We start from the raw sequence: 25,186 nt of genomic DNA on the forward strand, positions 1-25,186 counted from the left end.
AAGCGTTCTTTAGGACAGGATTTATGGTGATTTGCAGAAGCATAGTCTTATTGAGGACAGTCAGCATATTTTGTGAGGGCTAGGTCAGGTCTCAGGAGTGTAATTGTGTTCTTTGAGGAGATGATAAACAAGATGATGAAGATAGAATGATTAATGTGTGTATATGAATTTTAGTAAGGTATTTGACAAGGTTCCCATGGTAGATACATCCAGAAAGTTATGAAGGATGGTATCCATTGAAAGTTGTCTGCATGGATTCAGAACTGGATTGCCCACAGAAGACAGAGGGTGGCAGTTGATGTCATGTATCTAAAATAGAAATTGATGACTAGTGGTGCCCACAAGGATCTGTTCCAGGACAAGAGCTCTTCGTGATTTTTATAAATGATGTGGAAGGGTGGGTTAGAAAGTTTGCTGATGAAACAAAGGGTAGTGCTGTTGAAGATGGCGTAGAAGGTTGTCATAGATAATAAAGGGATATAGACAGGATGTAGAATTGGGTGGAGCAGTGGCAGATGGAGGTCAATCCAGAAAAGTGTGAAGTGATACACTTTGAAAGTCAATCTTGAAAGCAGAGTACAAGGCGGGATTCTCAGCAGTTTGGAGGAATAGAAGGATCTTTGGGTCCAAGCCCATAGAACCCTCAAAATTACTGTGTAAGCAGATGGGTGTTAGGAAGCCATATCTTGTGCTAACCTTCACTAGTCAGGAGACTGAATTCAAGAGTTGCAAAATAATGGTACAGCGCTATAAAACTCTGATTAGATCACACTTAGAATATTATGTTCCATTTTAGTCACCTCATTATAAAGATACAGAAGTTTAAAAGAGAGTGCAGAGGAGATTTACCAGGATGCTATTTGGATAAGAGAAGTCATGAGGAAAGGGCTTATTTCTTATAATCTTGACAATGGAGGATGAGAGGTGACTTAATAGACATGTATAAGGTCATGAAAGGCATAGATAGAATACAGCCCAGGGTGACAGTGACCTTTACCAGAGGAGATCTGTTTAAGGGAGTGGAGGGTGCCTGGATTGCCCTACCAGGGATGGTGGTAGAGGCCGATAAATTAGTGACATTTAAAAGACTCTTAGATAGGTACATGGACGTACGAAGAATGGAGGGTTTGATCATGCAGTAGGTTGACGATCGTTTCAACATTCTGAGCAGAATGGTCTGAACTGTGCATACTATTCAATGTTCTGTGTTTTATGTGCACAGATGTCTTCTGACCACCAACCCAAAGCTTCAGAATCCCACACTTCCCTCAATTTTCCCAAAGCGAACTTGACTCTTAGCAGTAATTGCTAGTACTGTCTTCTCTGATTCCCTTTGCTCGCCTCTGGTTGAAGTACTTTTTTCTGTCCTTCTAAGGGCTTAATTGATAGCTTCTGTCAACAATACAATAGCCCAATTTTTGAGGCCTACTTTCTGCTGAGCCTCCAAAGGTAGATCATTGGACATCTGCAGTTTGTTGTCTCAATGAATATGAGGTCAGAGTTTCAATATAAGGTGCTGTTTAGGTCTAATCACTGATGGTCAAGGACAATTCTGTGCTCTTCATGTGTGCCTATGTTATGTTCCATTTCAGTAAGCGGGCAAAACTGGCTCACAGTGAACAATGTTCCAAGTAATACTTATTCTGTTGCTACTTACATGTTGCCAATTCTATTTTGCGCTTATGGGGAGGATCTTGTATGATTTTGTTAATATCACCTCGCCCTTCAAGTTCCGCTGGTTTATCCCACACTGACAGTTGTATTGAGGGGTTGAAGAAAAAAACACGGTCATCTCCAGTCCAGACAACACACCTACACATAAAATAGATTATATTGTTAAATCATGGCTAGTAACAATGCTTCATTTTGATTTTGCTGAATATTTCCAGAATGGGAAATAATTAAAATTTTAAGCTCAGGTTACTTATGATCTTAATTTACAAAAAAAAACCTTGAAACCATGGATATTACCTTTAAAAATGATTTTTTTGCATCAACTAGACAATACAGACTCGCAAAAACAATGCCACCTGAAGAAGTGGATCAAAAATGCGTTACTAACAACAAACGAATTCCATTCATAATTTACTTGAGATCTGTATTTGTTTACAACTTCAGCAGTATTTAAAATACACATTGCATTTATTTTTGAACATACTTACTGCATAGTCAATTTTAACAGCTGTCACAAAGAAATGAGGCAATAAGGGCAATTGTGGTTTTATATCATGTTACAGAAATATTTCCTCATTTCAAAGAAAAATGAAATTGCTCTTTGATCTTTATGTATTACACTTCACTCAAGGTTGAATGCATGGAAACGCAGTATTTCCACTGTTCATTTTAATGTGTTCTTTAGTCAAAAGAGCACCAACTTTAGCCCACACTACTTACCAGCTACTTACATCCTTCCAATGGACAATGCCTGGACTCATTTAATAAGGCAAGTGTTAGGGATAGTTTTATAGGGAATTGAAGGACAGAGAGAACTATGACCAGACCAGTAGTGGACTAAAAAATGCACGAGCAAGAAACTCAGAAACTCAGCCTTGTGTGGTCCCTTTAAGGACTTCTGGTTAGATTGCTCAATATTTGTTATGATTGAAGATAATGTAAGTGTATGATGCCCACCAATCTAATTGTAAGAAGGAATCAGAATCAGAATCAGGTTTATTATCACCAGCATGTGTTAACTTAGCAGCAGCAGTTCAATGCAATACATAATTTAGAAGAAAATAAACAAAATAAAATAATAATAATAAATAAATCAATTACAGTATATGTATATTGAATAGATTAAAAGTTGTGCAAAAAACAGAAACAATATATATTTAAAAAGTGAGTAAGTATATTGAGGCCACTATTTTAGGTACACTTGTTCATTAATGAAAGTATCTAATCAACCAATCATGTGGCAGCAACTCAACACATAAAAGCATGCAGACGTGGCCAAGAAGTTCGATAGTTGTTCAGACCAAATAATCAGAACAAGGAAGAAATAAGATCTAAGTGACTTTGACAGTGGAATGATAGTTGGTGCCAAGTTTGAGTGTCTCAGAAAATGCTGATCTCCTGAGATAGGTTGAAGCTGACAGGAAGGCAACAGTAACTCAGATAACCGCACGTTACAACAGTGGTGTGCACAAGAGCACCTCTGAATGCACAACACACCAAACCTTGAAGTGGATGGGCTACAGCAGCTGAAGAACATGGACAGTGACTGGGTGGGTTCCTTCCTGGTGCTCTGGCTTCCCTCCACATTATAAAGACATGCCGGTTGAAAGGTTAATTGGTCATCGTAAATTGTCCTGTGATTAGGCTAGGGTTAATTTGGGGGTTGCTGGGTGGCAAGGCTAGAAGGGTCAGAATAGGCTATTCTGCACTGTCTCTCAATAAAAAGCTAGAACTGTGTAATCTGGGTTACAACTTAATGCTTAAGAATGTGAGGAAAAGAACAGTGTGAATGAAAAGGTTAGAACACATCTCTCGGTCGGTGCTCATCTATTATCTGAACTTAATGCCCATTCTTTCATTTCATTCAGGGGCTCAGACAACCCAACCACTTGAAGCAGCAATTCACTTGCAATTCTTGCTGTCCAGTATACTGCATTCAGTGCTGACAATGTAGCTTCCCCCTTTTGCTGAGAAACCAAGTACGGATTAGGTAACTGCATTGCAGAGCTCTTCCTCTCAGTCTGCAGGGATAATCCTGCGTTCTTGTCACTTGTTACTTTAATTCACTATCTAACTCCTTTTTTTGTTGCTACTTTTGGTGACTTTGAATCAGGGGCGGCCTGCAGATTATGAACACTGAGCTGAACTGAAATATGCCTGGACTCTTTCGATTTTCTGTTTGATATTCTGTGTTTTTTGCTCTTTTTTTGTTGCCATTTGTGCGATTAGATTTTGTGCATAGAGTGGGTGCTTGATGTTTCTCTTTGAATGTATTCCATGGTTTTTCTTTGTTTTGTGGCTGTCTGTGGGGAAGACGAATCTCAGGGTTGTGTACTGCATAAGTACTTTGATAATAAATGCACTTTGAATCTTTAACTCCCACTCTGTCCTGTCTGACTGCAGCCTCCTGCTCTGTTACAACAAAGTTCAGTGCAAGTTGAGGAATAGTACCTCAGCTTCTGTTTGGCCAGATTCCAGCTTCTGGAACTAGTACTGAATCCGAAAACTTCTGGTAGCTCGTTTATTCTGTTTGCACCAGATCTGACCACTGTAATTTCTACTGTTGAGCATTGCTGTTGAGGGCGGCAGGGCAGTGTAGTAGTTAGTGGAATGCTTTACATCGTCAGCTGTAAGATCGGGGTTTGATTCCAGCCGCTGCCTGTATGTTCTTGCTGTGACTGTGTGGGCTTCCTCTGGGTGCCACGGTTTCATCCCACATTTCCAAGATGTACGGTTAGGGTTAGTGAGTTGTGGTCATCCCATGCTGGAAGCTTGGCAACAGTGGCTGATTTGATTTGACACAAACAATGCATTTCACTGTATGTTTCAATGTTCATGAGGCAAATAAAGCTAATCTTTCTTTAATCTTCGAGCATTTCTCTCAGATACTATCTCAGTTTTTATGAGTTATCAGCTGTCATTTTGCTGTGTGGATGTTGGGATGCATCAGGGAAGAGGGAACAAAGACAAGAAGAAATGGATAAACATTTGCTTGCTGGCTCATTGGATAACTTTATTCCCCGATACGGTGTTGAATGATAAAGACTTTCAAAGTTGTAAGCAAAAGGAGAAGCCTTGGAAATATTCAACAGGTCAGGCAGCATTTGTGGATAGATAACACAATGACCTTTAAGTCAACTCTTTAAGTCAATGACCTTTCAGCAGAATGGGAAAAATGAACAAAAATACAAGCATTTTTTAAGTTTCAGAGAATGAAAGAGAAACAAAAGAAATATAATTCATTGGGTTCAAAATAATAAAATCCAAAAGATACAGAAGGTGTTTGTGCTACCTGAAACAGCAGTAAATGCTTGTTAATCATAACTTACTTACAGTTTCTGGAAGAAGAGGAAACAGAGGGAATTGTGAGAACGGAGAGCAAATAAATAAACTTTGTGAGATAGAAAACAGAGTGGTTGCTGTAAATCTCTGATAAATTACGAGAAGTACTTGCAAGTTCAGGTACCATACGTGGAGAGAGAAAATACTGGAAGTTACAGATGACCAAACATCAGAAACGAGCAGGAAAGGCTGGTTATCTGAAATTGTTAAATTCAACATTGAGCCCCATCTGCTGCAGCTATCTCAGACATAAAAGGAGGATATTTTGCTTGAGTGCACCATGGCCTTTTGATGGAACAATGTAAGGAACTAAAGGTAGAAGTATCTGAGTGAGAGTTGTGGGGAGGGGAAGATTAGAATGACAAATACTGGAAGCTCAGAATTATTTTTGAGAACTGGACAAATGTGTTATATAAACTGTTCATCCAATCTGGGCTTGCTTTCTTAAACATAAAAGCAATCAAATCATTTGCACCAAATGCAGAGCATGTGAATCACAATGTCACCCGGAAGAAAAAATCTGCAGGTGTTGGAAATCGGAGCAACAGACACAAAATGTTGGAGGAACTCAGGAGGCCAGGCAGCATCTATGGATAAAAGTATAGTTGACGTTTCGGTCTGGAATTTCAACTGTACTTTTTTCCATTGATGCGGCCTGGCCTGCTGAGTTCTTCCAGCATTGTGTGTCTGTCACTGGAAGGATATTTTTTGTCTCTGAATAATAGAAATGGAAGCAATTGATGTTCTTGCTTATGGATTCAAATCATTGACTTTTAGCAAAAATGAAGAAATGGGTGTGGTAGTAAGAATGGAAAAAAGTGAAAAGTTTAGAGATTTTTAAAATCACCATTGTTAAAAATCGATATATTTCAAACTGAGTGCCTGAATATGCCCTGTGTTATATTGAAATCTACTTAAAATTTATTAAAGTAACTCAACAAATTATCTCTACAATTGCTACAAAGTCTTAATAAAACATTCATAACAATTAACAATTTACAGGAAGTATGTGTACATTGATCTTTATAAAATGGACAGAGCTTTATGTAAGATATACTACTAATATCAAAGTTAATGTATAATCAGATAACACTAATGTGTGTCATAATTCCAACCTTTATTAATTTAGTGTTTGCTCGGGCTCATTTGAAAGCATTTTTTTTCTGGATAAGATGATTCAAGGTTCAAGTCTTGTTCCAGCAAAATAAGCACAAAAATGCCAGCAGGTAGATAAGTATAATAGTTCTATCAGAACATGATACTCAGACTAGCCAGTAAGGTTAGGCACATACAAGGAATTCTGCAGATGTTGGAAATTCAAGCAACACACATCAAAGTTGCTGGTGAACGCAGCAGGCCAGGCAGCATCTCTAGGAAGAGGTACAGTTGACGTTTTGGGCCGAGACCCTTCGCCAGGACTAACTGAAAGAAGAGCTAGTAAGAGATTTGAAAGTGGGAGGGGGAGGGGGAGATCCAAAATGGACCCACCTAGCGAAGGCGTGGATGGAGGGGGAGGGGGATATCCAAAATGGACCCACCTAGCGAAGGCTTTTTCTCGTTAGGGGGCTGAGACATAAACACCTCTGCAAACCAGGGATTCCCTGCTGGACTGTTCTGTTCCCCTCCCTGTCTTTTCCCCCCTCACCTGACTCTCTGCCTGGATACCTCGCCTGACTCTCTGCCTGCTCACCTATCCTGGGTACCCCGCCTGTATACCCTGCCTGTACCACTGAAGTGTTACCGCCAGAGCAAGACCATAGCCTTGTTAGGTCAAGATAAGGAACTGTCTTTTGTTGTGTGGAATTGTCTCTCTGTGTCCACGCCTTTGCTAGTAATGTAATGTAATTACATTATTATTTACATTGTTATTTGATTCAGTAACATGCTTTGAGGAAATTGGGTAGGATACCTGGGATATTTCTTTGCTGTTCTTCAAAATAGTACAATGCAATCATGTGCCTAACCTTCACCAGCAACTTTGATGTGTGAAGGTTAGGCACATGATTACATTGTACTATTTTGAAGAACAGCAAAGAAATATCCCAGGTATCCTACCCAATTTCCTCAAAGCATGTTACTGAATCAAGTAACCTGGCTGATATCATTTGGCATTTGTTGAAGTTTGTGAGCATAAATTCATCATCAATTTCCCCAGTTTACATCATATCTATAATTTAAATAAAAAAGAGTTGTGATATTCTGAGCTTGGGGTGCCTTATACACTCAATTACCACTTTATTAGGTACACCTGTACACCTGCTTGTTAATGCATATATCAAATCAGCCAATCACGTGGCAGCAACTCAATGCATAGAAGCATGCAGACATGGCCAAGAGGTTCAAACCAAATATCAGAATGGGGAAAAAATTTGATCTAAGTGACTTTGACTGTGGGATGATTGGTGCCGGATAGGGTGGTTTGAGTATCTCAGAAACTGTTGATCTTCTGGGATTTTCATGCACAACAATCTCTAGAGTTTACAGAGAATGGTGGCAAAAACAAAACAAAAATCCAGTGAGCGGCAGTCACGTGGGCATATGGCACCAACGAACAACATGAGCAAGGGCGACGTCTTCCAGACGGTTCATGAAACTACTTCTTTCACGTCTTCTTTCAAATATGGTTCTTCTACAGTTAGAGCCTGAGGTCTACATGCTGGTGCTGTGTTATCGGGTCAATTGAGCAAACAGGCACATTGCAATCCCCGAGGGTGTTCCAGGAAGCTTTGAGCAAATTGTGTAGGCATGAGGCCAAAAAGCCTGGAGACAGGGTGCATGCCCATGATCAACTCCATTTCTTATCAGTCTCGCCGATTAAAGTGCTGAGGAAGATTGAAATCATCGAGGTTAATGCGGAATGACGTTCAGCACCATCTACCTGCTTCCTGCACACTACTGCCGGTGGAGGGTGTCTACGCATGACTGTCTCTCTCCCTTTCGGTTGCTGCTCTGGGAGAAAGGTCCCTGTGTTCAAACAGTCTCTCTCTCCCTTGATGCTGTTGGATGAAGGTGCCAGAGTACTAGGACTTGGGCAAGGTTTAATTGACACAGTTTGTGAATTGGACTCTATAGTTCATGTTTTGACGTGTTCCTGGTTTCTGGTCACTCCTTTTTTTGTTGCTATTTTGGGTGACTGAATCAGGGCGGCTGGCAGATAACCATCACTGAGCTGAACTTAATATGCCTGGACTCTTTTGATTTTGAGTTTTATATTCTGTGTTTTTGGCTCATTTTTTTGTTATTGTTTGTGCGACTTGTTTTTTTTTGTGCACGAAGTGGGGTTGATGTTTTTTTTCTTTGAACAGGTTCCATGGCTTTCTTTGTTTCGTGGCTGTCTGTAGCTATCCTCAGGGTTGTATGCTGCATACATACTTCGATAAATTTGAAACTTTGAAAATGCCTTGTTAATAGGGAGGTCAGAGGAGAATGACGAAATTGTTTCAAAATGACAGTAACTCAAATAACAATGTATTACAACAGTACTGTGTAGAAGAGCATCCCTGAATTCACACAACACACAGAAGTCTGAAGTGGATGGATTGCACAAACGTACATAAATACACGCAGTGGTCACTGTGTTGTTAGGTATCTCCTGTACCTAATAAAGTGGCCACTGAGTGCAAAACACAAGTTTTTTTTCCTTTTCAACTCTTCTAATACTAAATATTCACAACTGCTTTCAGACATTTAAAAAATGAAACTAAGTGGCCGGCTGGTGGCGCGATGACATCGGTGCCGGACCCAGGAGCGGAGGTTCCTGGGTTCAAAACCAGTCGGATCCACTCCCGAGTATGCTTTCCATCCGTGCTGGGTTGAGTGTCGAGATCACAACTTGACCTCGTAAAATAAAGGGAAAAATACTGCGAAAATGTCTGTGTGAGGGGTGGCGTGCCACACAGTCTCTCTCTCTCGCTCTGCGCCTTGTAAAAGCCATGAAAAAAGACATCATCATGGACGGATGCACACGCAGACGCAGACACACACGCACAGACTTACATGCACACAGGCACACGCCAAAAAAAAGAAATGAAACTAAATATTTCCATTTCATACAAAGGAAATCCTGCTGAATTGTCTACATCTACTTAAACCACTGTACACAACATTGACTTAAATTTAATTGTGCAGCAACTTATATTAAAATGCTTACATTCGTAGTAACTAAACAGCAACTCATTTCAAAATGCTGCCATAAGATTTACGTGTCAATGAATATCAATGTCTATGAATTCTAGTCATTATCCCTTCCCTTTCATAAACAAAGACATTATGGAATAAAAAACCAACAGGTGATTAAGAAAACAATCTTTTAGTTACAATAGGTGTATCTCAAAAGTTCAAGTAAATTTATTATCAAAATTCCAAAATCCATAAAAACCTGAAATCAGGAACACCTCTGGCCTCTTCACTTTGGATAATGAATGCTCAACCTGTACTCGAATCATAGAAAAGTACAGTGCAGAAACAGGCCCTACAGACCATCTATTCCATGCCAAACCACTGAAATGGCCTACTCATATTGATCTGCACCTGGACCATAGCCCTCCATACCCCTACAATCCATGTACCTAGTCAAACTTCTCTTAAACATTGAAATCAAGCTTTCATGCATTACTTGCACTGGCAGCTTGTTCCACATTGTCACAACCCTCTGAATGAAGAAGTTTTCCCTCATGTTCTCCTTAAATTTTTCAGCTTTCGCCCGTAACTCATGACCTTTCGCTGTAGTCCCACCCAATCTCAGTGGAAAAAGCCTGCTTGCATTTACTCCGTCTCTGCCCCTCATAACTTTGTATACTTCTATCAAATCTCCCCTTAATCTTCTTCGTTCTTGAGAATAAAGTCCTAACCTATTCAATCTTTCCTTTTAAATCTGGTCCTCCAGTTATGGCCACATCACTGTGAATTTTCTCTGTACTCTTTCAACTTAATTTACATCATTCCTATAGGTAGGTGATCAAAACTGCACACAATACTCCAAAAAAGGCCTCACCAATTTGGGGGGGGGGGCTTTGGGGTTCTAACATTTAACTGTCATTCATTCTTTGGGGGCACCCCTCTGTTTTCATGAATGATTGTGAAGAAAGAAAGTATTTCAGGTTGTATATTATACACATTTCTCTGACATTAAATGTACCTTTGAAACCAATGTCTTATACAACTTCAACATAACATTCCGTCTCCTGTACTCACAACTTTGATTTATGAAGACCAATATGCCAATAGCTTTCTTTATGACCCTATCTACCTACGCTGCCACTTTCAAAGAATTATGGGCCTGTATTCCCAGATCCCTTTGTTCTACTCCACTGCCCAGTGCCCTACTGCTCACTGTGTAAAAACTATCCTAGTTGATTCTACCAAACTGCAACATCTCACACTTATCTGCATTAAATTCCATCTGCCGTTTTTCCAGTTGGTCCAGGTCCCTCTGAAAGCTCTGATAGCCTTCCTTGCTGTTCATTTCACCCCCAATTTTGGTGTTATCATCTGCAAATTTGCTAATCCAGTTAACCATATTGTTATTGAGATCATTGATATGGATAACAAACAACGATGGATTTAGCACCAATCCCTGCAGCATTCCATTAGTCACTGGCCTCCAGTCAGAGAGACAACCATCTACTATCACCTTCTGGCTTCTCCCACAAGTCCATGTCTAATCCTATTTACTACCTCACCTTGAATGCTGAGCGACCAAACCTTCTTGATCAACCTCACGTACAGGACCTTGTCAAATACCTTGCTAAAGTCCTGTAGACAATATCCACTGCCTTACATTCATCAGCTTTCCTGGTATCTTCCTTGAAAAACTAAGATTGCTTAGATATGACCTACCATGCACAAAACTATGCTCACTATCCCTAATCAGTCCATGTCTATACAAATACTTATATGTCTGGTTCCTTAGCATACCTTCCAATAACTTTCCCACTGCAGATGTCAAGCTCACCAGCCAATAATTTCCTGGTTTATTTTTAAAGCCTTTCTTAAACAGTGGAACAACATTAGCTATCCTCCAATCCTCCGATACCTCAGCTGTAATTAAGTATGATACGTGTGTCTTTGCTATGGCCCCTGCAATTTCTGCACATGTCTCCCACAGGGTCCAAAGGAACAGCGTGTCAAGCTCTGGTGATTTATCCACCCTAACTTGCCCCAAGACAGCAAACATCTCCTCCTCTGTATTCTGTATAGGGTCCATGAACTTGGTGCTGTTTTGCCTCACTTATATAGAGTCCGTGTCTGTCTCCTGAGTAAATACAGACCCAAAAAATTCATTTAGGATCTCCTCCATCTCTTTTGGCTCTATGCATCGACTACTATTTTGATCTTCTAGAGGGCCAATTTTGTCCCTTGCGATCATTTTGCTTTTATCCTATCTGTAGAATCCCTTCAGAATCTCCTTCACCTTGTCTGCTAGGGTAACCTCATGCCTTCTTTCAGCCCTCCTGATTTCATTCCTAAGTGTTCTCTAGCATTTTTTATATTCATCATTTCTTCCTACCTCCCTGTACCTGCTAGGCAACTCTTTTATTTTTCTTAACCAGGGCCTCAATATCTCTTGAAAACCAAGGCTTCCTAAACCTGCTACCTTTACCTTTTATTCTGACAGGCACATACAAGCTTTGTACTCTCAAAATGTCACTTTTAAAGGCCTCCCACTTACCAAGTACACCTTTGCCAGAAAACAGCCTGTCCCAATCCACACTTGCCAGATCCTTTCTGATACCATCAAAATTGGCCTTTCTCTAATTTAGAATCTCAACCCACTACTGTAAAGGAAATTGTAAAACCAAAGTGAATCTGATTTTGTGAAGGTACATTTAAAAGGTAAAATCAAAATTCATTTTGCAGGGAGAATAACTTAGATGTAAACAATGCAATACCTGGCAAGAAAACCATAGAACAATATGGGCAGCTGAACAGGACGAAGAAACATTGAGAGATTCCAGGTGCTATTTAATCAGATCTGAAATATCAGCACCAGCCATGAGTGTACCAACACTGGAACAGCATTGAAATATTTCTATTTTTATTCTTTTCATCTTGTATTTTTGTTATAACAGATTTATCTTCTGTCTTGTCACTGGTCTATCTTCTGAAAATGTAACAACTTGTGTGACCTATTTCAGGAAATTGACAGAACTAAGCTTTCCCTACATCATGCTATTGTTCAATTAGCTAATGGGCAATAAAGTGACCTCAGTGGATTGTAAGAAAACATAGACCTGCATTCCTATAGCATTTTTTATGTTTGGGTCATCTCTCTGATTTTTTTTACTTTAGTCACTGTTGGAATATAGGAAACACAGTACATAATATGCCATGTTAACAATATATAATAACAAAATGCTGAAAAGCTTCAGCAGCTCAGACAGCATCTGCTGAATGAGAAATAGTTCACATCTCAGGCTTGGGACCAGTTCATCAGAACTGAGAAAGATAGAAAGCAAGATCTAGTCTCAAGTGCACTTTAACTCTATGAAGCACCCTGTGAAACATTTTCATAGTACTGTAACACCCTATGAAACATTTTATCCTTTTTCTATACAACCCTCTTTTCCATATTCTCTGCTACTGAAAATCAATTTGTTTTTTTTGTTTTCCCAGTTCTGATGAAAAGACTTAGGGAGCTGATGCCAGCCAATATTTCAGGATGAAGGCTTTTTATGAGAAGTGAGAAAGAGAGAAAGAAAGTAGGTCTAACTATTAGAGAAAGAGGTGGACCAGAGATGGAACAACAGGAACGTCTCGAATACGGTGCAATAATTTGGCAATTGACTAGACAGTTGAACTCCTTTACTGTGTAGTGTGTTGCTAACATTATAAAGTCTGGGTAATGTAGTATTTCGTGGCCAGAATGTTAAAATAAAAATCTTGGGGGTTGCTAGCATTACTGGCCATTATGCCCTAAGGACTGACCTTAATGAACTAAACCTTTCAATGAACAACAAGTAATTTCTATTCCCTCAACCTGTGGGTCATGTGAAGTATTTTCTTATGGTGAATGTGTTGTTCTCAAACAGCACTTCATACTGAGGAGATTTGAACTGCTGGACAACTGGCAATGTCCCTAAATGGAAAAGCCTACACAGCATGGTGGACACAGCCCAGCCCATCACAGGCAAAGCCTAATGAGTTCTTCTACAAAGAGTGTTGTCACAAGAAATCAGTGTCTATCATCAAGGACCCCCAGCCATCAAGGTCATGCTCTCTTCTTGCTGATCAGGATGGAGGTACAGTAGCCTTAGGTCCCACACCACCAGGTTCAGGAACCATTATTACCCTTCAAGCGTCAGGTTCCTAAGCTAGTATGAATAACTTCATTCACCTCAACTCAACTGATTCCACAACCTAGGGACTCACTTTCAGGGACTTTATAACTTATGTTCTCAGTATTATTTATTATGTTCTTTTCATTATTTGCATAGTTTATCTTTCTTTGTATGTAGTTTTTCATTGATCCTGTTGTATTTCTTTGTTCTACTGTGAATGCCTGCAAGAAAATGAACCTCAAGGTATTGTATGGTTTTTTTGAACTTTAATAATAAATTTACTTTGAACTTTGATTGAATTCTAGGCTCAAAAGTTACCCTGTTTTCCTGATTCCTCACATCAGCCACTGAGCCCAGATATGAGGAGAGGTACACAATTATCAGTAGTGTAGTGAAAATTGCGTTTAGTTTCCACAAAATGGGATTTTGTTGTCGGCATCAATCCAGCAAAGACAAGACTTCCACACAGCCATGAAAACCAAAGAGAACAGCTGGTGCTAGTGGAAGAGCAGTAAGGGAAACACGAGCCTCACTCAATGGGCCGAATGGCCTACTTCTGCTCCTATATCTTATGGTCTTATAGCCTCGGGCTATAGGATAGGGCCCAAGGAGCAGCAGGAGCAAGGGAACTTGAAGGAAGAAGGTGGCTTGTAAAAGGATGCCCCTGTAAAACATCAAAGTCTTGTCTTCCAGCTGACAAAGAAGGGAACTACGTTAGCATGCCTTATAACAGACTCCCTGATTGAGATGTTTCTGAAAAAGGGTCTGCAATATTACAAAGTAAATCAAGTGATTCCCTCCATACTTCAGCCATTAATACATGAGAGAACATACTGATAATCATGTGGAGGAATCCAGATATCGGATATAAATCCTTCATAGTTAGCTTTGGAGGGCTACCTACACTAGATTTAACACATGAATGACAAAATCCCTTGTAGAGTGACTTAAACTGCTTATTTCCTACAATTCCTAACAATTTCCTAAAAAAAAGTGCCTCACTAGAAAGACTTAGACCTCTGCTTAATATAAATTTGTCCACTAGAAACTCCAAAATTCAGGCTCAGTGACACATATGTGAAGGTATACCTAGTTTATCAGTCAATTTCTCGCCCTGCCTGTGTATGTAGGCACAGCCCCTATTGAACTGGCCCACTCAATAAGGTTGCTTTTCACAATTTGCTTTTAGCTATTCAGTTCTTTTACAAGTTGGTCATCATAATGGATGAGTCTGAAATATCTTTGTCCTGCACCCTGTTTTCCATGTGAAGTCTTTTCACCTGGATTGAGTTGCCTCAGACAGTCCTTCCCAATTAAAGTTAGCATGTTTTCATAACTTCATGCACTGATGATTAGCTGCACCTGCTGCCTGTTGTCTTTCATTCTGTACTTTGCTCTAACGCCTGGAAAATCTCTCAAGAACAGGGGACTTTCCATCAACAAAATCCAACTGAACTTCAGCGCTTGGCTCATTACCAAAAATCAAGTCAAGTCAAGTCAAGTCACTTTTATTGTCATTTTGACTATAACTGCTAGTACAGTACACAGTAAAAATGAGACAATGTTTTTCAGGACCATGGTGCTACATGAACAATACAAAAACTGCACTGAACTACATAAAACAACACAAAACTACACTAGACTACAGACTTACCCAGGACTGCAGAAAGTGCACAAAACAGTGCAGGCATTACAATAAATAATAAACAAGACAATAGGCACAGTAGAGGGCAGTAGGTTGGTGTCAGTCCAGGCTCTGGGTATTGGGGAGTCTGATGACTTGGGGGAAGAAACTGTTACATAGTCTGGTCATGAGAGCCTGAATACTTCGGTACCTTTTGCCAGATGGCAGGAGGGAGAAGAGTTTGTATGAGGGGTTGCGTGGGGTCCTTCATAATGCTGCTTGCTTTACGGATGCAGCGTGTAGTGTAAATGTCCGTAATGGCGGGAAGAGAGACCCCAAGGATCTTCTCAGCTGACCTCACTATCCGCTGCAGGGTCTTGTGATCCGAGATGGTGCAATTTCCGAACCAGGCAGCAATGCAGCGGCTCAGGATGCTCTCAGTACAACCTCTGTAGAATGTGGTGAGGATGGGGGGGTGGGAGATGGACTTTTCTCAGCCTTAGCGGAAAGTAGAGACGCTGCTGGGCCTTCTTTGCTATGGAGCTGGTGTTGAGGGACCAGGTGAGATTCTCCGCCAGGTGAACACCAAGAAATTTGGTGCTCTTAACGATCTCTATAAAGGAGTTGTCGATGTTCAGCGGAGCGTGGTCGTTCTGTGTTCCCCTGATGTCAACAACCATCTCTTTTGTTTTGTTCACATTCAGAGACAGGTTGTTGGCTCTGCACCAGTCCGTTAGCCGCTGCACCTCCTCTCTGTATGCTGACTCATCGTTCTTGCTGATGAGACCCACCATGGTCGTGCCATCGGCGAACTTGATGATGTGGTTCAAGCTGTGTGTTGCAGCACAGTCGTGGGTCAGCAGAGTGAACAGCAGTGGACTGAGCACACAGCCCTGGGGGGCCCCCATGCTCAGTGTGATGGTGTTGGAGATGCTGCTTCCAATCCGGACTGACTGAGGTTTCCCAGTCAGGAGAATCTACAATACTGTCAATTTACATGTTAAAGCCATTTGAAGGGCCAAAAGGCCTGTTTCTGTGCTGTAGTTTTTCTATGGTTTCTATAGGTCAGTGGGACTAGGCAGAAAATGGTTCGGCACAGCCAAGAAGGGCCAAAAGGCCTGTTTCTGTGCTGCAGTTTTTCTACGGTTTCTATGGTTTCTATGGTTCTTACTGAAACATTCATTTGAAGGTCTGTTGATTGTGGCACATATGATACAATGTCAGATCCTCACTGTCTGGATGAACTTCCAGTTTCTGAAATCTTTCAATTTTATTGTCATTTTGAACTTCCACTATAACTGCTTTGTTGTATGTTCTAGCCTTGAATCTGTAGGCAGCCAAAATATGCCATTCTTTTAGCAATGGAAGTACCTGTATATTCCAGACTAACAAACTCTTCTGAGGGAGGGCCTTTACAATGATAGCAGTTGATTAAACTAGTCTCATCAACCTATCTTGGATTTACAGTACTTTCATTATCTTGGACTTTGCTGGTTTTTGTGCACCACATTTATATGCATCCCTCGTGATCAAAATTGCCATATACTTGAAGCACCTTCAATTACTCCAAAAGACTGAGGTTTGGTAAAATACTGAAAGGCTTTTATTCGCTGTACAATACGTCCTCCACAGTGAGTGTCTGCCCCCGGACTGAGGGGGAGGGGCAAGGCGAACACCTTTATACAGGACTCTGTGGGAGGAGCCACAGGGGCAGTCAGCAGAGAGGTGTGTCCAGACAGGTAATGGAGTTACAACATATATACATGGTTTACCACAGTACTCTTGGCCACTATTTCTTTCAATGCAGCAATTTTAGTGGCAGATTCAAATTTCAGGCTTTGTGCTCTCAACAGCTTTGACTGAAATTGTTCATCCACCAGATCACATACAATCCTGGCACATAATGGACAATCTAAAGCAACAATATAAAGTTAAGTTCTTTAATGAAACAAATCCACTCTCTAATTGTCTTACGCCAGCTCTGGGTGCTTGTCTCAAAGTTACTGTTTTCAGCTGTTGTAATTTAGTTAAAGCAATCTTCCAATTTCTGCGCACTATCTTGAAACACGAAGATTTGTCAACATGCCATCTGATCTTGGACAATATTCATCTGGAATTGCTGGTATTATAATTTTATCTTCTCTTTCTATCTCCAGGATGTTCCATTTAAAGAACAGATCCATGCTATTGAAATATGAACAGAACTGTTCTTGTGCTCAGTCATACATGCACAGACTCCAGAATAAGTGTTTAAGGTAGCCATTATCCATCCCCATGACTCAATGATGAAAAATTACTTTTTTGCTTCAAACTCACCTACACCCTGCCAAATAAGGGCCAATTTCAGATAATTTGTTCTTTATTTCTGTTTGTATCAGGACTGGCCATTTAACTTGTCATTCTTCTCACTTACTTTTCTTTAATTTGATTATTCAAGCTTGTTCAGCTATCCCTCTACTGCATGCTATTCTACGTTACCCCGAGAGCACAATGTTAGCAGCACAAGACACAGCAGAAGAGCTCAACAGTCCATTCAGTGGCCACAACATTTCACACCATGACAGACATTCCCTTTGTTCCACCTTCTCCAGCACCTAAACCAATTTTCTTTCTCACTGTTTCACTTCTGACGAAGTGTCCTTGATCTAAACTATTAACTGGTATCACTTCCCACAGATGCTGCATGGACTGGCTGAGCTTGTCTAGCTTTCTGTTTTTCAAGGGCTATCAGCAACAACTTGCAATGTTTTCACAAATACATTGAGGCACAATGAAAATAGAATCAAAGAGATAATGATCTATTTGCAAGGCAGTATATAAAAGCTATTGTTACTTTGAGTGAATGTTCGTGACACTGTTACGTTGTTTGTTCTCTTGTCCAAAGGGAAGAGAGTGTGAAAAGACATGGAGACAAAGAGAGAACAACAAATCTATCCTTAAAGATACACTATAACAACCATATGTTCACTGGTTGGTCTGATTAGTATCATATAATTATCAAATAACAACTGGATATTCCTAACATTTTCTTTTTTCTTTGATGCTCTGCATTTGATTGCTAAAACCTCTAGACAGATGTCTTTCCTTGATTATTGAAGGTCATTTTGCATAGAATCTTCTCTCTTCTCCCAGGCAGTAGTGAATTTGGAATTTTCTGCTCTCGAGGATGGTGGAGGCCAGATCATTCGACACGTTTAAGGTGAAGATGGATAAGTAATAGAAAGATTGAGAGATTGAGAGCTATGGGAAACTGCAGAGAAGAGCAGATAAGGCCAACATACAATATATCAACCATGATCATATTGAATGGTGAGTACTGGCTTGAAGGCTGAGTGGCCTATTCCTGCTCCTATTTTCTTACGTTCTTCTGTCCAAACCTTCCAGTTACAGAGACAACTCTTGCCCAATTCACAACTGTGTAAACAGAACTTGAAAGATAAAATCAGTGAAAGAAAACTGATGGAGTCAGAAGCTCCAGTTTATAGTCAGTCACATTATTTTCATGTTTGTGTTCTTTGGCACTTGTCAATTATATTAGCTGTTGTTAGTTTTTGCCTGAATAATGTGTAAGATTTTAATTGATTTTTACTAGCGAAGCTGGAAATCTCATAATATATCTTGTAACATTTAAGCTTTCAACCAGATTTATTTCATGAGTGAACATGGTGAGTCATGCTTATTTTGACTGTCCTATTTAGACGCCTCCTGTGATCGCTCCACACTTTATGCTAATTAGGTATTGACACAGAATTAGATTTATATAATTAATTAGTATAAGATTTTAATTTTTGACATACCTTGACTCTGTTTTATCCCCCCTAGTTCAGGCCTCCAACCTGATGGCACGAACATTGATTTCTTAAACTTCTGGTAATGCTCTTCACTATTCCCTAACCCCTTTTCCCTCTCTCAGCTTAACTCCTTGCTTGTCCATCACCTTCCTCTCTTTTCTTTCTTCCATGGCCTTCTGTCCTCTCCTGTCAGACTCCCCCTTCTCCAGCCTTGTATCTCCTTCACCAATCAACTTCCGAGCTCTCTACTTCATCCCTCCTCCTCCTGGTTTCCCTTAGCACCTCATGTATCTTTCTCCCCTTCCCTTCCCCTCCCCACCCCCCGGCCCCCAGTCCTCATCTTTTTTTTCTCCAGTCCTGCCAAAGAGTCTCGGCCCGAAACATCAACTGTACTTTTTTCCATTAATGCTGTCTGGCCTGCTGAGTTCCTCCAGCATTTTGTGTGTGTTGATAAGATTTTAATTGTTTTTTTCAAGTGAGGCTGGAAACTTCACAATATAGCTTAGAGCATTTGGGCTTTGGACCAGGTTTATTTTCTTGAGGGAATGTGGTGAGTCAAGCTTATTTTGACACCATCCTATTTAGACTCCCCCTCTAATGATCACCCTATGTCCGATGCTTATTAGGTATTGATTATTAGGTATTGCTCCAGCATCCTGGTCTTCCTAAATTGGCAGTCATGCAGTGAACCCTGTAGGGATTTCAGTGACTAACAGACTTCAGCTCATGTCCACCTGAAGTCCCACCCACAGAATGCTTTCACAGCCTTTCATAGGTACAAACCTCAATTCTGTGCAAGCCTCTGAGTTGCTGTTTGGCATGAATCACATTTAAAACAAATCTAATTTTATTTAAGGGGGGGGGGAATATTTATTGCTTATTTATTACTATTATTATTTGTATTTACTGTGAATGCCCAGAAGAAAATGAATCTCAGGGTTGGATGAGGTGACATATATGTACTTTGATAATAAATTTACTTTGTACTTTGAACTTTGAGATAGAAAGTTACGCTGAACTCTATTTTTGAGATACAATTCATCAAACTGGCTGAGCGGCCAAATAAAGAGAAAAGAAATGCAGGCACAATGACCTATTAATCTGTTAATGATAATATGAAAACTATAAATAATAAGGATATATATGCAAAACCTTAATGTGACTGTGGGGTGGAGAGGCTCGGGAGTTAATAGAAGAACCACAGATATCTTGTTTATTCTGTGATTTTTTTGTGGTTCATGTAAGAGAATTGAAGAATGCCCTCCAGCAGAAAAGTAATCTATTACAATTCAAGAACACTCAATGTACACCTTTTGATGAACAACGCAAAGCTGTGTTTCTAAGACCAAATTCAAACTTGCTTTGAATCAAAATGCAATTTTTGTAAGCAAAATGATCTAGGATTGAAGCTTGCAGATTGAGCAATGAAACCTTTAGCTTTTAAGATGCAGCTGGTAAGCAATATTCGTTTTCTTTTAAGTTATAACCTAGATGCTACTAATTTAATAATAGACTACTGTTAACACTGAATTGGTGAAAAAGTGTTGCTGACACAACTCCACTGTAGTTTGTGGAGCCAGAAATGCAGAAGGTGGGCACAACAAGTGGCAAAATTCTCCCATGTATTTCAGAATCAGATTTAATCAGAAACAGATTTAATATCACTGGCATATGTCATGAAACTTGTTAACTTTACGGCAGCAGTACAATGAAGTACATGATAAATAAATGTTAAGAAACAAACTGAGTTACATTAAGTATATATATGTAAGTGAAAAATAACAGAAAAAAGTAGTGAGGTACTGTTCATGGGTTCAATATCCATTTAGAAATCGGCGGGAAGAGGGGAAGAAGCTGTTCCTGAATCGCTGAGTGTGATGATCACCCCACGCCCAATGCTAATTAGGTATCAAATGCAGTATTAGGCATTGCTCCAGCATCCCGGTCTTCCTAAATTGGCAGTCATGTGGTAAACCATGTAGGGATTTCAGTGATTATTCAATGCAGTGATATGCTGGTGATATTTATTTTGCATCAGTAGTTTCAGTCTATCCAAAGGTAATGTGCCCTTTATAGGGTATGACACTGAAAACGTTCATAGTATTTCAAGCACTGTGGCAGTGCAATTTCTACTCCTTGTATTTCAGTCCTCTGGAAAGAAATGCCAGCATACCATCAGAACTCTTGGATATTTGCCGCCAGGTCCAGAGAAATCATTATGTTCTTATCACTTTACTTTCGCTAGCACAATTTCTCTTTGTTTCTCTCAGTTGGTTCCTTACATTTTATATGTTGTTTGTAACTTGTGTTATCAAAATATCCATAATCCTTTCTCACTAGCAACGGACTGATTACTTTTTAAATGGAAATTTTACTTCTCACTTGTAGAACATAGAACATAGAATAGTACAGCACAGTACAGGCCCTTTGGCCCACAGTGTTGTGCCGACCCTCAAACCCTACCTCCCATATAACCCCCCACCTTAGATTCCTCCATATACCTGTCTAGTAGTCTCTTAAACTTCACTAGTGTATCTGCCTCCACCACTGACTCAGGCAGTGCATTCCACGCACCAACTACTCTCTGAGTAAAGAACCTTCCTCTAATATCCCCCTTGAACTTCCCACCCCTTACCTTAAAGCCATGTCCTCTTGTATTGAGCAGTGGTGCCCTGGGGAAGAGGCGCTGGCTAGCCACTCTATTTATTCCTCTTATTATCTTGTACACTTCTATCATGTCTCCTCTCATCCTCCTTCTCTCCAAAGAATAAAGCCCTAGCTCCCTTAATCTCTCATCATAATCCATACTTTCTAAACCAGGCAGCATCCTGGTAAATCTCCTCTGTACCATTTCCAATGCTTCCACATCCTTCCTATAGTGAGGTGACCAGAAATGGACACAATACTCCAAGTGTGGCCTAACCAGAGTTTTATAGAGCTGCATCATTACATCGTGACTCTTAAACTCTATCCCTCGACTTATGAAAGCTAACACCCCATAAGCTTTCTTAACTACCCTATCCACCTGTGAGGCAACTTTCAGGGATCTGTGGACATGTACCCCGAGATCCCTCTGCTCCTCCACACTACCAAGTATCCTGCCATTTACTTTGTACTCTGCCTTGGAGTTTGTCCTTCCAAAGTGTACCACCTTACACTTCTCTGGTTTGAACTCCATCTGCCACATCTCAGCCCACTTCTGCATCCTATCAATGTCTCTCTGCAATCTTTGACAATCCTCTACACTATCTACAACACCACCAACCTTTGTGTCGTCTGCAAACTTGCCAACCCACCCTTCTACCCCCACATCCAGGTCGTTAATAAAAATCACGAAAAGTAGAGGTCCCAGAACAGATCCTTGTGGGACACCACTAGTCACAATCCTCCAATCTGAATGTACACCCTCCACCATGACCCTCTGTCTTCTGCAGGCAAGCCAATTCTGAATCCACCTGGCCAAACTTCCCTGGATCCCATGCCTTCTAACTTTCTGAATAAGCCTACCGTGTGGAACCTTGTCAAATGCCTTACTAAAATCCATATAGATCACATCCACTGCACTACCCTCATCTATATGCCTGGTCACCTCCTCAAAGAACTCTATCAGGCTTGTTAGACACGATCTGCCCTTCACAAAGCCATGCTGACTGTCCCTGATCAGACCATGATTCTCTAAATGCCTATGGATCCTATCTCTAAGAATCTTTTCCAAAAGCTTTCCCACCACAGACGTAAGGCTCACTGATCTATAATTACCCAGACTATCCCTACTACCTTTTTTGAACAAGGGAACAACATTCGCCTCCCTCCAATCCTCTGGTACCATTCCCGTGGACAACGAGGACATAAAGATCCTAGCCAGAGGCTCAGCAATCTCTTCTCTCGCCTTGTGGAGCAGCCTGGGGAATATTCCATCAGGCCCTGGGGACTTATCTGTCCTAATGTATTTTAACAACTCCAACACCTCTTCTCCCTTAATATCAGCATGCTCCAGAACATCAACCTCACTCATATTGTCCTCACCATCATCAAGTTCCCTCTCATTGGTGAATACCGAAGAGAAGTATTCATTGAGGACCTTGCTCACTTCCACAGCCTCCAGGCACATCTTCCCACCTTTATCTCTAATCGGTCCTACCTTCACTCCTGTCATCCTTTTTTTCTTCACATAATTGAAGAATGCCTTGGGGTTTTCCTTTACCCTACTCACCAAGGCCTTCTCATGCCCCCTTCTTGCTCTTCTCAGCCCCTTCTTAAGCTCCTTTCTTGCTTCCCTATATTCCTCAATAGACCCATCTGATCCTTGCTTCCTAAACCTCATGTATGCTGCCTTCTTCCTCCTGACTAGATTTACCACCTCACTTGTCACCCATGGTTCCTTCACCCTACCATTCTTTATCTTCCTCACCGGGACAAATTTATCCTTTACATCCCTCAAGAGATCTCTAAACATCAACCACATGTCCATAGTACATTTCCCTGCAAAAACATCATCCCAATTCACACCCACAAGTTCTAGCCTTATAGCCTCATAATTTGCCTTTCCCCAATTAAAAATTTTCCTGTCGTCTTTGATTCTATCCTTTTCCACGATAATTATAAACGTCAGGGAGTGGTGGTCATTGTCCCCCAGATGCTCACCCACTGAGAGATCTGTGACCTGACCTGGTTCATTACCTAGTACTAGATCTAGTATGGCATTCCCCCTGGTCGGCCTGTCCACATACTGTGACAGGAATCCATCCTGGACACACTTAACAAATTCTGCCCCATCTAAACCCTTGGAACTAAGAAGGGAACACTCTGTAGTCTGAGATTATGTTTTGGTGCTGGAGATTGAAAAGATGGCGGAAGGAGAATAGAAACAAGCCTCTGGCTGCCTGTGACTCCAAAAAGTATATTTTTAGAACCCCTGCTCAACTGTTTTCTGGCTATTTTGCATGATTAATGAGTTAAGAATTCAATATATTTTGCAGGGGTTATTTATCTCATGTATCAGTGATTAGTGATCAGCCTTTAAGTGTTTATCATTGTTTATCAGTAATCTCCATTATAAATTAAATGTCTCAAGTTACTCAGGCAAATTCACCTCTCATGCTGAAGTGTCTAGTTTCTTAGTTTCAAAATCATTATAACTTATCACCACATGATCTTTTACTACTAAATTACTAAATTATCTTATCTCATTATGCAAGACAAATTCTAAATCAAACTTTTATTTTCTGGTTTAATGTTGTTGACAGGGTTCTATTAGTGAAACAAAGAAATTCTCTTAAAGAGCATAAAGTGATTTGTCCTGAGGCCTGATTGAAAGGTCATGGACAAATGTAATCAGCAGTATATAAAAATTGGACAAACATTGCTTTGAACATTTTAAGCAGTCTACCAAAGCTAAGGTAACTCAACTGTCTTTGAAGTCTCATTGATACATGAGGAACTAACAATTTAACAATTTCAAGCCGCAGTTTAACTCTCTCACTGATGGTAAAAATTACGCAGAGTAGTTAAATAAAACTATGGACTTAGTCATTACTTTTTGACCCACTGCAATGTCCACTTAACACACTGTAGTTTTCACAGCCATGGAGTTCAGCGTCTGAAGCGAAAAATGGAACAGGTTTGAGAGTGAGGGGAGAACAGGGTTTGACATGGTTTTGGCTAAGCTCAAGTTCATGAAGTAAGGAAGATACTGGGTAGGAGATGATTCAAAAACTAATTCACAGATTCACTGTAATAGTTTTCATTTTGGAGAAATTACAGAACAAAAGTGTGTGAACATGTTCCTCGATGTATTTTACTAACATTTTTCCTTTCCTCCTTCAACTAAATTTTAATTTCTATCACAATAGGCATTGCAATTAAGGATTCCATGCTCTATAACCCTCATTTCTTGAACTGTCCTCCTTCATGTTCTTTGAATGAAAAAGGACAGAATATTTTCAATTTCCAGACAAGTTCAAGTGACCATAAATTAGACTTTGACAAAATAAAACATAAAGTATTTTGGGTGGCTTTCCTGGTACACATCCCTGCAGGTAACAGAAATGCAACATCTGCCCATTCACCTCCTCCCCCACCTTCATTCAGGGCCCCAAACAGTCCCTCCAGGTGAATCTGTTGGGATTGTCCACTGTATCCAGTACTTGCAATGCGGCCTCCTCTACACTGGTGAGACCTGATGTAAATTGGGGGACAGCATTTTTGAGCACCTCCGCCCCATCAACCAGAAGTGGAATTGCACAACTATCTTATTTCCTATCCCCATTCCCATTCCACATGTTGGTCTATAACCTTCTCTTTTGCCACAATGAGACCACTTACAGGCTGGAAGAGCAACACCTCATATTCCGTCTGGGTAGCCTCCAACCCGATGGCATGAATGACAATTTGTCCTTCTGGTAATTTTATTTCTCCTCTATTCCCTACTCTGGGATCTTACCTTTTCTCCTCACCTGCCTATTACCTTCTGCTTG

The 25,186-nt window shown here is 40.4% G+C and overlaps 1 protein-coding gene across 1 annotated transcript in view; it reads right to left on the reverse strand.

Moving 5' to 3' along the window:
- tcerg1l (transcription elongation regulator 1 like) overlaps positions 1-25,186 on the reverse strand; it is a 602,997-nt gene that overhangs the window by 189,208 nt on the left and 388,603 nt on the right. Inside the window, exon 8 of the mRNA XM_072239775.1 lies at positions 1,658-1,812. Coding sequence (XP_072095876.1) covers positions 1,658-1,812 — 155 coding nt within the window. The remainder of the gene's footprint in view (positions 1-1,657; positions 1,813-25,186) is intronic.

This window comes from Mobula birostris, chromosome 21 (assembly GCF_030028105.1).
Source record: "Mobula birostris isolate sMobBir1 chromosome 21, sMobBir1.hap1, whole genome shotgun sequence".
Taxonomy (NCBI): Eukaryota; Metazoa; Chordata; class Chondrichthyes; order Myliobatiformes; family Myliobatidae; genus Mobula; species Mobula birostris.